Here is a 14,561-nt window from a genome sequence, read left to right as displayed (position 1 = left end):
TAAAATCTCCCTCTACACCAAAAGGGACGGGTTTATTTCACTGTAAACTTCTTTATACTTTAAAAGTATAATTTAATTCCTTTACATAGGCAACTAACTTCAGATTGCCATAAAAGAGATGCTGTGATGGCACTTCTGACAGAAATTAGAAATGAGAGCAACCTGTTATAAGTCTGAGTGTTGACGACATTTTACCTGGTCTGCTTGAATGTTGAAAGAGTTGATGGGGACACTGGCAAGTCAGATCTTATGCCCTGATTTAGTTTCCTCAAACAAAAAATGGAGTTAAAGAGACTCACCTTCTTTTTACAGCATTCTGAAAGTAGGTACAGAAATTATCATGTAACTAATATTGTGTAACTGTTTCTCTTGTACTGACTGAATCCTCTGTTAAGTGAGTAATTGGGGTCTGTGACAGCTTTGGGCTTGCAAATCAGCGCAGATGAGATTCAGCAGACTGGAAAAGCAAAAATCAAAAAGTGATCTATCAGATTACTTCCTAAGCTCAGTGTCACGTCAAGTGCACACAGTAGGTTGTAGTAATTGCAGAAGAAACTCTGATTTGCATTTCTGGTAGGTCCAGATCACCAGATCATGGCCTCAATGTGTTGGCTTTCCAAATGAGACCAAAATAAATCATTTTATTCAGATATCATGGGATCACCAGCTGTAATTTGCCTGAGCTGATGTATCCAACCTTTCAGCATGGCTTTGTGGGGCTGGCTGCACTGATGTCCTCCAAAACAACGCGGAGCAGAGCCGGCTCACTTCTTGAGTATGGCCAGATCCACTGTGCAGCAAAGATCAAACACAGCACAGACATGGTGGCAGTCCTTATGAATCACAATGCATTAGCACTCCTACTGCTTTACTCCAAAGGGCAATGGGGTCAGAACTTTGCTCACAGGAGGCACGTACAGCTAATAGCAATGCACTGCATGGATCTTGTGCGTAAAGGATTTCCTGCTTGAAAGATTGTCATGCACTTTCCTTTATTGACACCAAGTTTTTAAAGCTGAGAAAATACAGTTTCTATTTTAGTATGACTTCAAAGCCTGGAAAAAGCAGTTTTTAGCCTCAAGGTGATATGAAGAAGGAGAACACTGATGGGCACAGAGGAAAAGCAGACTAGGCAAATATACCCCAAGCTGATATGCAGTACAGCTATTATTATTATTACATTTTGTCTGCCTTTTTATACTGTATATTTAGAGGCTTGGTAGTAGAGAGGAATTAGCAGTCTCTGTTAATCTATTCATTACTTTCAGAGATATTTCAAATGCTTTTTTAGCTGGCCCAAAGAAATCTAAACCCAAAGAAATCAATAAGAAGAAGTAGACTACAACAGTTACACATTAGAAAAAAGAAAACAAAAGTATTTATGTAGTTCTGTCCCATGTTACTTTCTTTTTTCTTACTGCATTATCAGTGTAGTTATGCCATTGTAGCACATTGCTATTTAAATTCCTTTACAAAGGTTATTTTTGAGAAAGTTTAAAAGTTTTCAGTTGTGCCATTGTCTCTGAGGCAAAAGTTACCTCAAATTCCTTCTTCAGTTTTCTTCTCTCAGGTGCTTCAGATTATTTCCCCAAAACATGATTATCAATTCAGAGCTATGTTTTAAATGACATTTGAATTACAGCAGTGATCACAGATAATTTTTTCTGTATTATAACTTTAATATGCTCTTAGTAAGCTCACAATATTGCTTTATAAACTTTGTTATAAGAGTAATAGGGAAGAATGAAGACTCTTATTTCTATTTTCTTTCAGAATCCATTATCTGTGGGAGCTAAAGAAAAAAGAGCTAAAAAAAGGTGTTGTGATAAGAAGATTAAATATTAAGTGTCAGCAAGTGTTTCCATTTCTCTGCAAACACTTATATATAAAATTAGCTTTTTAGAGCTTCTTACAGAGTATTTTATAACTGTTTTACATGGAGTATAAATAAATCACCTAATTTTGGACTAGCCATTTAATAAACATAAAGAATCTTAAAGAAATTAACTCTTTTACACACAAAAAATCCCTGTTAACTCTCACTATATGAGTCTAATTATGATGGCCACATTAAATTCCTAATTTAGTACATACTAATGATTTTGAGAACAAGTGTAATTTAAGCTAGAGCTAGATGTTGCAGAATTCTACAAAGTCCCAAGTCAAGACAGTAAGCTTGGTGAAACTCATCCTATTTGTGGAAGGAGTATGGTCCCACTTTAAAAATCACCTGACATCCATATGTGACAGAAATCCATCACTATTTTCAAAAATAACCTAGACATTTTAATTGGAACTTCAATCTCCTAAAAGTTAGGCATATTTTCTAAATTCGGTGTTTAATCTATTTTCATATTTAAGGAGAGAGACTACTAAGTAAGTAATTCACAAAATAGCTGTCTTTTAGGGAGACTAGATGCTTATTTCTTATTTCCTCTAGGGATGTAGTTATTAATCCTTTTTTGGATTCAAGTGGATGAAGGAGTAGAATCTTTCTGTATTGGCAGGTGGGGAATGTAAGAAACATGTCTTAAATGACATTCTAGAAAATAAAAGAATAAAATCCAAATACCTTCTGTGTTTGATTTGGGTTCTTCCAGGAAAGAAATCTATCAACTAAGCTGTAAGGAGGAATTCAGAAATAAGGGTCTTTGTGCATCACAGGTGAGACTTAAATACTTGACTACTGTAACAGAATGTGGTTCTCACCAGAACATTGTGGCTGTGGAGACAAAATCTTCCATCTGTGATGCATCCTAGAATACAGCAGCTTCATGTGACAGATTGCAGAATGGGCAAATATCTGTTTTAAAATGAAACAAAACACATTTTAGGGACATCTTGTGGCATTGTAAGTCAGTGCTTTCAGCTACATGTCAGTTAGGTATCCTTCCTCTCTCTCCATGCTGCTTATGTGAAGTTCAGTCACACTCCAAAACTCCTGAAGGGTTGAGACATACTATAGGGGGAGCACGTTTTGATTTGAGATTCATAGGAGGGTAATGACTTGTTCCCAGGCTTTTGGTAGCTCAGTCACAGCAGAAAGGTCTGTGGCTTCCTCAGAGCCAAGCAGCCAGTCTGGATTCTCATGCTGGAGACCCCACCAACAATTTGGATGAAGAGATCTCCAGAGACAGAAAGCCTACACCGCAGCTGAGAGGGTAGAATGTCCCACAGGTGCCTTAACATTTGAACCTAGGACCATGAGGCTGTTGCCTAAGTCCTCTTCATTGAGACAGACTCTCTAGGCTCCATATGAAATGTTTCCATAAGTGCCTGTAGGTTAAATGTTTTACTTTTATGTAAGGACCTGAAAATTCAAATAATACACCAGAGGGAATTTACTAAATATTCTGGGTATTATATTGAGCAGTTAATGTTCCTACTTTCCAATTCTGCCCTCTCCATGACTTGCACATGGTTTAGAAAATGAGATTTTAGAAATACTTTCAGAACATACTGTGAAAAACTACCCTCCCATTTCACTAGAAAAATGCAGAAATTTTGTTGGCTCAAACACTGACCTAATTTTCATACTGTCAGGTTTGCCTATAAAGAAGAAATAGAGTGTAAATGCAAGTCTTTTAGGGCTTTGATATGTTTGAAAACAAAATCCAATTAAACTCCTATATTTGCTAATCTTTGTCTTAATAGAGTTGCTGTGGGTGTTATTGGCTGTTTATACCATGAAAACATGGCAAAGCAGCTTGATTATTTTCATATTTGTGTTTAGATATTTTTCCATTATAAACACATGAGAAAACCTGCTTGAATCTTTTCAATATAGAAATCAGCAAATAGTTTTTGAAAGGAGAGAAGGTAATTAACTTCACTTCTTAATGATGCTCTTAATTTAAACTATGCGAGAGATGTTTAATGAGTGAGAGAAATGTGGCAGAAAAAACCTGTTCTTTGGTTAAAGAAACTAAATTAGAATCAGCAGAGTTTGAATCTATTTGCACATCTTCAGCAGACTTACTCTGTGACCTTAACCAAAGTGTTTCATTTTTGTGCCTTGTGGTTTTTCTATAAAACAGAAATAATAAGAATGAACTTGCTGAGAGATTGTGGGCCTTAATTGTTAAATATTTATATCTTCTGAGAGAATATAGATAGGATTGCAGAATGTGATGAATGATTAGCATTCTTTTGCTATTACCAAGCTCTGATATTTTTGCACAGCTATTTTATCATACAAAAATCTTTACTTTTTATAGCCCTGTATCCAACAACTACCCTGACTGAAATGTATTGAGCAAAATATGTGAAGTCCTTCTCATGTCTCTTAAGTGTAATTAGTGCCCAAATTACTCTCAAAATCAGTAGAGGACAATAATAGTCTACCTCCACTGATTATATATGCCAGGTCCACAGGAAGATGAATTAAAAGTGTCTTCCAGGTAAAATATATTTACACAATTTAATGGTTTAAAGCCCCCCCAAATCAGCACAGAACTCATTGTCTTCAGGCTTAGCATGCAGGTCCTGGAGAATGGAAAAAGCCTCAATTTTCTGCTTCTGATTGAGCTGGTAGGCAACTCACAGGCAACAGACAAGATTTGTTTTGCAGGTGATGAGTTCCTGAAGCACAGGTCTGGCCCCACAGCTGCTGGATCTGAGTACCCCAGACAGAACAAGAAGCAAACCCCTCAAGCAGTACTAACAAGAAAAGGCTACATGGGTACCAAACGTGCTCTAATGGTTGGTGAATTGTTCAGAGAAACTGCAGAGCAGTACTTGTGATGAATAAGTACTGCTGCTTTGAAGCAACAAGCAATTTCCAACAAATACTTTAAAAAATTTCCTACATAGTTCAACAGAAAGAGGTTAATGGTCTTTTTATGAGAACATTTTCTTATTGTTATTGGTCTTACTTTGTGCATTGTTACTTTGGATTGGGGTGTGTGGACAAAGCTCTTCAACTTCTTTAAATATTTGATGCAGCTAAGCAGGTGGAACTTCCCACCTGATTTGTTTGTCAGCATAAGCTAGGAGAGGTTTTTCTGGTTATAAAAATAATTTTATTTTGCATGGAGAAAATTCTAAAGTTTTCCAACAAAATATGTAACAAGACAACAAAACCAGGGGATTAGTATTTCCTATCTACATTTAATCCTGCTCTGTGGAGTTTGCATATATGTATTCTCATATACATATAGTATATGTATATCAGAATATATAGTAATATAAATATATAGTAATATAAAATGCAATGACATCAGAAACATACTATACCTTGACTATAGACTAAGCTGAACTATAGATCCTGAACTGTTATAAACAGGGTGCAAAACAGTCTATATAGAACTCTTAACTGTACATGTCTTCTCTACCTTCTTTTAAAATAAAAATCTAAAGGGCAGTGTCACTACCCTGGATGTTGCAGACTCTGAAAAGCATTTTATTTGAAAACTGCAAGCAGCAGCTCAGGATATAAAGTCTATCATGCCATTACAAACATGAAATGAATCAAACAAACAAACAAAAAAACCCCAAAAGAAAGTAAAATCTATCCACAATAAACACAGATCCAAAAATGGTTTATGAAAGTGTTGTGGTAAAGAAAATAACACAATAAAATAATTAGAAAATAATGAAATAAAATAATTATAAAATATACAATAAAGTTTGCTGTGTAATTATTTACTTATTTATTTATTATTTGAAATTATAATCTTTGTAATTTAAAATGGTATCAGTAACATGCAAAAATAGAATAAGTTTTACTGTGATGAAGAAAATCAGCCTTTTCAGGACAGAATCATAGTGTCTTCTATCAGGCTTGAAGATAATTAAACATTTGTCAGTGTGACAGGTCTTAAATTCCCAGAAAATAATACAGGGATGCAAAAAATACTATTTCATATTATTGAATGCTAAGGACATCAGAGCTACTGGGCATGACAAGTAAAAATGACAGATCTAACCATGTAGCAAGTATGTTAAATTATGTTTGGAACAAAGTAAGAGTGCAAACTTTATGACTTACTAGTAAAAAAAAATTGAATGCCCTTAGAAGGACAAGATGCAGATATTTTTGACCAATATGATCATATTTTTAATATGCCAAATACATTTACAACCCTGGAATACATTTGCAATCTATCAGATTAATCTAAGTGTCAGATGTGATTTGAAGAAGGAGAAGGAAGAAATGCAATTAGAATATAAAAAAGGCACAATAAGTTCATTCTTTTTTGACTTATTGCTGTCCAACTTTCCCAAGTGTTTGTCCCACCTCCCCAGTCTGACCTTCAGGGTAAAGAACCAAACATGCAAAACATCAGATTTCGTATTTTGTACTCACAGACTTTTTTATTCTTTTCTAGCTATTTCAAATCCATTTAATATTTCAGTTGTAGTTTGGGTATTTTCAGACCTAAATAGAAGAGTTTCTTGTTTTTCTAATGGTAAAAAAAGTGGAAAAAATTATTTTTACCTAGTTCATGCACTAAAAGATTTCTCTTACTTCACTATCATTTACTTGCTCAAGTAAATGATAGTGAACTAAGAGAAATTCTCAAATTCTCCTTCAAAGCTGGGTCAAGGCCTTTTGAATATTCCCAGCTTGCTGGCATGTAGGGTAAGGATTTCAGCTGAGTGTTGTAGCTTGCATTAAAACTGCCTGGTGTGTTAAGGATAAAGCAAGCCTTGCACCAAACACAGAGCAGGCGTTGGAAAACAACTCCAGGGATAACCAGCGTGCTGCACACCCTTACCTTCAAGCAGCTGAAGAACACTTGGCTTAAAGCATTCAGTAGATGTGTTCTTGAAAGGCCAAGGTTGTACTTCAGGAACACATACTAATTTAAAATGGAATTAGCAGCTACTTGCTGCAGTGATATTTCCCACAGACAGACTCTTGAGGATGCTCTGAGCAGATCTTTTACACAAAATATTGAAAATGAATGGCAGCACAAAACCTCTTAACTCCCTACCCACCAAAGGCATCTTTTCCTACTCCCTCTCTTCCAATAGATTTTTTTTCAGTGTTTCTGTTTACCCCCTCAGAGAAATCAAAAGTGAGTGTGTGTCTTTGCTCTTTTTTTTGCTCCATCTGATATCGCATTAGCTCTGAGTCACCTGCATTCTCCTGAGCTCTCAGTCTGATCTTGTCTAGGAATTGTACTCATTAGCTCAACTGAAACAGCAGCCCACAAAGACATCACTAGCATCATGCACAGAGCACAGAGTCAAGGTCAGGTTGCTTAACATATGCATTTGTTCAGCTGTTTCTGAATTTCCTCCTGCAAATGTGAGCTTGGGGACTGAGTGAGCTTGCTCAATACTACTAGAGATCCTAAATGGAATAATTTGATGTAAGGTTCTTACATCTGCAAAACTGGGTTTTCAGCTTTAATTTTTTTTTTTGCTGTTGTTTTAAATAGTATTTTAAAATTTCAGCTACTACAAATCGAAAATATAGTGTTAGAGTGTATTACATTATCTGAGAAATACTTAAATACATGTAAATGGTAGCTGTACTATTAAACATGTGGAAAATAGTTAAGACAAAAAAGGAAGTTGTTATTTCCTGATGGCTCTAAACGATGATATATATAATGAGAAAAAGACCTTCAAGAACATCAAGTCCAAGTAAGAGCAAGTATTTTCAGAAGAGTGACATAGCCAACAAACCACAAACTCATTGTTGGTTTGTTGGCTAGGTCAACAAACATCTCACCAGTGCAGAGCTTTGTTGTTATAACACACACCTAAGAAAGAGTGTTCTAGAGGAATCCTGCAAATATGCTCAGTTGTAGATCCTCAGTAAATATAATGTTTGACCTGGAGATAATTGAAAAGATAAGAAGTAAATTCCTCCTGTGCTGAGGAGGCATAAAGCCAGACTAGTTACAGTTGCCTTAAAACACTCATCTTCAAAGCAGAAGCTTTACCCGTGAAGCTTGGATGCTACTTTGAATTTAGACTTGGAAATTATTATTTTTTCCATTTGAACCTCCTGAATGTTCACACTTAAACTAAGCAGAATTACTCATGATCTTAACATTGAACACAAACAAAGTATTTGGATGGTATGGACGTGAGGTAAAATATATGATGCTTAATAATGGAAGTGGGATTTTCCAAGTTCCTATCTGGGTTAGTACAAACTTGTTTCCCTTATCTGCCAACTCATATATACAACTAGCATGGCTAGTTTGGTTTCAGATTACAAGGTACCTATCTGCTTCTGTTCTGATGGGAAAGAATTTTGCAAACCTTGAAAGCTTTTTCAAACTTTCTCCAGCTTCATTCAAGAAAGCCTATTTGTTACTGATGTTTACACTAGGTAAGTTGTCCCCATGGGAATTAGGCAGCATAACACTTTCTAGAACAGAGCCAGTCTCTTGAGGCCTCAAAGCCTTCCTACATTAAAGTGCTGCTTGTTGATAATTTCTTTCTTATTCACATATGCACAAAAATACCAGTAAGTATCTAAATAGTACCGAAAAAAGGATTAAAATTTACTGGTATTCTATTACAAAAAGGTACAAAATACTACATAATTGTCTTTAGAACAAAAATGTTTCACAACTATTTAACATTTTATCTCCTTTTGCTGATTGTAAATTCCACTCATATATAAAATTAAGTAATTAAAAATATTATTAAAGCGAATGTCTAGTCTTTTTATAATACAAATCTGCTGCTTCAGGCTCAAGTAGTTTCTCTTCCTGTGTTGTTAAGTTGATTGACAGTCAATCCACTTTGTTCATCAAAAGATTTGAGGAAGCCATTTCCACCACAAGTTCTTCTCTGCTACTTTTAAAACATCAGATAACTTCCTTTATCTTTCCAGATGAAATGGCATTCACTGTATCTCAAGGGTTTTTTGTGGGTTTGTTATCCATAGGTTATCTTAATTCGACTTTTTCTTTTTGTCAGTTTTCTGTGTCTTTTTCATTGTCCCAATTTAATCTGATCCTGTGATTTTTTTTCCCTAGAAGTGATTTTTTGCTATTTATCTTAGTTGACAACATAATTTTTCTTGAACTATTTCTTATGCTCTTGTCTAACTAGCTATGAAATAAATCTATTCCACTACAAAAAGGGCAGTTTATACTTCCTTAATTTACCTACTTCAAGACACAAAATTGATTTTAATATAATTTTCAATATAAGCCAAACATCTTGTATTAAACTAGAATCACTCTCTGTTTCTCCAAAACTGAAAATATTCTAAGGATGTTGGTATTCCTTATTGTACTAGCTTTCTAAAGGAGCTATAAAAGTCATTTTCATTAATGTGTGTTGATAATTCTACTGAGCTGTTACTCACATGTAAAGAGTTAAGCACATACAAAAGCATTTCCCAGGAATAATTTTAAGATAATGATCATCTTGGGTAGTTATTCAGAGAATATTCTACTGAAGCAATTTGGATTCAAGCGCCCTATTTTTGGTTTGAAAAAAGCAAGACTAAGGCACATGCACATGATTCCTCACACCTACACATGAGTACAAAATTTTTGGTACCTCAATCTAAAAAAAGTTATCATTACCTTCAACAGCTGTAAAGTAGGACAATAACATAGTAACTTGGCCAATATATTAAAAAAAAAAAAAAAGAAGAAAAAATTATTTTTCTTCTGTAAGTTCTGCTTGATTAAAAAGTTCATGATCAATTCCCAAATCAAGAGCTACATTTTCCCCAGTATATATGTCTGTATCCTGTGTCCTTTGGAGACACTGTAGCAATGTGTAGGTAAATATGAGAGAGCAGAACAGGCTTAATAAAAATCAACAACAGATTTGTTTGAATAAGGATTGCACGATCAGGATTTTTACTAGCAGGCTGGCAAGTATCCAAGGTTACAAGTGCTTAGAGGGAAAGAATACACAAAGAATGAAGACAAGCTGAAATTTAGAGTAAAAATATTTTACCATTTGAGAACTCTTGTCTTGGGAATATATAGCAACTTTATATTTTCACTGTTTCTACAGTGCCAGATCGTACAAGCCTGACCTGTGTTGGCCCTAGAATTTCCATCTGTATGTATTAGGGCAAACTATATACCTTGGAGCTATCCCCTGCTCACTCTTTCCAGTTATTATTCCTAAAACTGACACACATGAGTTGGCAATTGTTGAACTAGCAGAAGATAAGTGACTTTTTTGCTGCATTTCCCCTCATCCACTTAAGAAAATTAAGTGATGTAGCATAGATTTTATATGCAGAAGACTTCTCTTCCAGAGAATTATAAAATATGTAATCCATTTGTATAGGATTTTTCTCTGAAGTGAAATCTCCTTAATGTTGCAAATGGGCAGTTCTAACCAGCTCATTTTTGTCCTTTTGTTGGTGTGTCCTTCACATAGGTGTGATTTATGCCACCAAAAGAGTGTCACAGCTAGAATTGAACATTTATCTAATCAAAATAGTTTCACTGCAAAAATTTTTTTTTTTTTTTTTATTTTCTCTGCACAGGAATTAGAATATTCAACCACTATAAAAACTGAAAAAGAACCTGTGCAGCTGTCCCACTGACACTACTGCAATACCAAAGAAGACACTTGCTTTATAGAAGAATCTAAATTCAAATATAGGAATAAAATGGGTAAGGGAGATAAGACACAATTAAAACAAAAACTAAACCATCAGTAAAACCCCACACCAAAGGGTTCTTTGCCCAATCTTTTGGGCAAAGAACTGAATTGGTAACTAATTTTCATCTGGTAGCAGAACATGGGAAAAAGAATAGTGAAATAAATGAAATATATAAATGAATATATAATACATGAATAAATATATGAATTAATATATGTATAAATATATAAATGAATATATAAACCACTTTATATTTAAGTTAAAATATTTTCAAAAATCATCAACTCACTTTTAAAATTGCAAAAGAATGAACACATCAGTTACAAGAACTAACAGTAAACATCTCTATATCTCAGGTTTGCAATTCCACGGGTAAACAGCATTTCTCTGTGTCTACCAGACACAGAGGCAGAATGTTTGGTTTTAAATAAAATAATGAAATGCATTTTAAACAAATGTAGTTTGTTAGTTACAGATAATCTCTTCTGTTGTTTATAGGTAATCTGGTATAATTAGTTCATAGGTAATCTGTTAGTTTATAGATGATCTCTTCATGGCGTTAAACTCACCCGTATTCATGGTGTCCTGTTAAGCTGTAAATTATCCATCTAAAGTGTTTGGCAGATGCATGAAATGCTGGTTTGGACCTCTTTGTAATCATACCACCAGAGTCTCATTGTCTTCATGAACCAAGATTATCCCTTTTCACTTGGGCCAGAAGTGAAGAGAAAGTTAAAAACCAAAACAAAGCCTAATTTCACTAGCATAAGTGTGTGTTTTCCCACAGACCTGAGTGAGAAAATCTTTTGTCTTATCTACTAAGCCATCTGGTACCATTAAGCTGCTGAGAATTGATCAGATGGTAAAAATCACTGCAGAGACTAAGCATGGTCAGAATCAACCCTGAGACAATCATTGCCCTGTTTTCACCAAAGTTCTTAACAACATAAAAGGCTCCTTTTCTTGGAAGTGGATCTGTTAATTTTTCCCCAGTGATCCAAAGTTTGCAAGAGTAAATGGTTTGCCTGACTTAAATTAGTTTTGCATGAATTTCTGTGTAATGACAATGGTTCAAAAAAAGAAAATATCAAAAGCCATATTGTGGTGAGCAATTTTTGTGTGGAAGCACATCATGAAGGTGATTGTCTCTTTAGTATCATATTCTTTCTCTTTAGTACCCTATTCTTTTTCTTTTCTTCTTCAGACCCAGTCTTTTTTTTTAATCTTTAGCAAATACAATGCAAATCAAGAACAATGTGGAGTTCAGATTACCATAATTTCCATTACTTTCTCTAAAAACTGTTAAACAGTGAGACTGTGGGCTTTCATGCACACTTTTCAATACTGGCACATTTATGCAATGGTACTAGAAAGATGGATGCACCTGCTTGCTCTTTTGCATTGCAAAGAGCCCCCTTGATTTTAGTGAGCTAAAGAAAGCCTCTGAGCATGCCTTTGCAGGATTAAAGCTCAGCTGCTTCAAACTTCAAGCTTCAGTAAAAACATGACATACCTAGGTCAAGTTTCTTTTCTGTTTTAATAATCTGTTTCTGTAATTGCTTTGTTAAGTGCTCTGTTTTTCATCCTACCTTCTGTAATTGAATTTGTAGTTCAAACCTATACTTATTTAGCAATTTATCAAAACAAAAGTGAAGCTAGCTATGCTGCTTTTGACAAAAATACCCCCACAGAATAAATAAAGCAGGTGAAAATTTTTTCAGGAAAAATAAAGTCAAACCAAGAGGTCAAGTAGAAATTCATAAAAACTGAAACTTATTTAAACACACACATAAGAAATCTTAGAATGAGACTGGAAAGGCAGAAATAAAATTGTTTTCTTGCAGATTAGACGCCTATGAATTGCACAAAAAAAAAGATTGGCCAGATATTTCAATTTAAAGCATAAAATAGCTATTTGTTAAAACCTGTAATAGCTCCATAACTGGACATAAAATAAGTAATGGAGTGGCACGCAGGGAAAATGTTTCTGTGTTTCTCTGACAGAGTTTTAAAGTGCAGGCAACCCAATGAGTCTTATATACTTTATATTTCAAATTATTTGGTGGAGCTTAAGCTGCTACAGATCGAAGCGAGCTTTTTTGGTGACATAGTATCTAATTGCATAGAAGTCACAAGTTTATGGAATGGTTATAACAATAGAAGGTGGATTAATCTTGTCTTTGTTTATTCTCATCAGCCTTGAACTTGGTTATTTACCTAGAAAACATTATGCATAAAAATTACTGTCTTTGTGCTTTTTACTCTGGCTATCATAAATACCATGGCTTTGAGCATTTGGAAGATGACTTTTAGGCCACTGCTTTACTTCTCATCTTTTGTCTTCAGAACATGGTCAAAAGTCCTGAGTGATGGTGCTGATTGCTTTTGATTTATCTAACTTTTCTTCTGGAGTATGTGAGACAAGTGCTTGACATTCTTCCTCAGGTCTTGCCTCTCATCTCCTGGTTTTGGTCAGCTAAAGACTCTTCCAGATGGTGAATAATCATAAAGAAAGACAATAAATTATAATCAGAGAAAAACACTGCAGACTGAGGCTGAGTGGGAACAGTGTGGTTTCCTGTTCTTAATGATCTTCCAACTATGCTCCACATGCTGGAACTACCTGATCATCCACAATATTCTTATCCTTCTGTTGCTATCTTCCTAGTACTGAAATAGTATAACTTTTTTCCTTCAGTAACTCTACTGACTAGCAATTAAATACAACTAAAAACATTTGCTTACTTTATAATTTTTCTGTGCAATTTGACTGTCTTATAATTTGTTTCAAACTGTGCATTATAATCTCTGTTATAAAATATGGAGGAAAACTTGTGCTGCTGCTGAAGAATGCAGCTGGACAGCTATTATTAATGTAAGCAGAAGTCACACAGCTAGATCCCTTTAAAGTTTGTTGGCACTTAAATACTTAAATATTTTAAAAATTGTGGAAGGAAACAGGATACTTCCAACTGACTTCCATGTTTAAAACGTACCAGTATTTAGACACTTTAATGCCAACCTTATATATTCACCTGCTTCACCTCTATAAAGTAAAAGTAATTTCCTTTTTAATCAGTTTTGTGCTATTGGCCAAAAAGTCTTAATCTTTCCTTTAGCAGAAGTCTCTTTTGAATATCTGAGCCCTTTTTTGTCACTTACTGAGAATTTTCAAACTTTTGTTACTGGTTAGGCAAGGTGCTTTGGGAAAACCAGTTTTTGTGCAATTAAAGATATAACACACACATTCACACGAGGGCAGACTGACAGTGACAAACCTTGGCTCTGACACTTCCCAGCTCTGTGTTTGGCTTTCCAACCCAAGTAAAATTCTTCAACCCTATTTTTGTGGGTGAAGTACTGGTGTATGTGAGTTAACATTTGTAGGAAGTGTGATTCAAATAAAGAAAGAATAGTCTGAACTAAATTCAAGTGTGGCACAACTTTCCAAAAAATGTGAATTCACTGTGCATCAAGTAGACTGAGAAACTTTTCCTACTTTGCTTTCAGAAAGCATTGACTTGACATCATAATGTTATTCTATGTCTTTTTGTGCTCCTCTGCTCTTTATCATTTCATGTAATTATTTATCTTCCTCCCAGGTAAGTTTATCTACAGCTGTTGATATCTTCAGTGTGCAGGTAAAGAGATTTCATTGGATTTCCAATTTAGTCTACAGTAGATCAGTATTTGGACACTGTAGTTTAAAAACAGAGCCATAAGCAACTTTGGAGGGATTCTTGTATGCTTTTACTGGGCTGCACTAGTTTTTCGTAGAAAAGACTGTCAGGTGAAACACATAAAAAATATACTCCTAAAAATATTTGTGGAAACAAGATCCTAGGAATAAAATCTTCTGTTTCTTTTTCAATTCTGCCACTGTATGTATCCTGCCTTAAGGAAGCTGAGACCTCAAGGTGTGAGTGGTGAGAACTCTTGCTCAGTTCTCAGCACTTAGCCCAGCTTGATGGATATCAACTCAATACGAGTTCATCAGCTAAGAACAGAA

The 14,561-nt window shown here is 34.8% G+C and overlaps 1 protein-coding gene across 7 annotated transcripts in view; it reads right to left on the bottom strand.

Annotated features, from left to right (window-relative positions):
* FUT9 (fucosyltransferase 9) overlaps positions 1–14,561 on the bottom strand; it is a 95,172-nt gene that overhangs the window by 22,817 nt on the left and 57,794 nt on the right. For 2 of the 7 annotated variants that reach the window (XM_014264953.3, XM_026791596.2), the window contains exon 2: positions 2,710–2,803. The exons of 2 other annotated variants lie outside the window; for them this stretch is intronic. In XM_014264953.3, coding sequence (XP_014120428.1) covers positions 2,710–2,776 — 67 coding nt within the window. In that variant the 5' untranslated portion in view covers positions 2,777–2,803. Of the gene's footprint in view, positions 1–299; positions 458–2,572; positions 2,592–2,709; positions 2,804–14,561 lie in introns of those variants that run through there. 3 more of the 7 variants (XM_005483976.4, XM_026791597.2, XM_074538528.1) reach the window with 3 other exon arrangements.

The sequence above is a fragment of the Zonotrichia albicollis genome, chromosome 3 (assembly GCF_047830755.1).
Source record: "Zonotrichia albicollis isolate bZonAlb1 chromosome 3, bZonAlb1.hap1, whole genome shotgun sequence".
Taxonomy (NCBI): Eukaryota; Metazoa; Chordata; class Aves; order Passeriformes; family Passerellidae; genus Zonotrichia; species Zonotrichia albicollis.
This window is presented reverse-complemented; position numbering and strand designations above follow the sequence as displayed.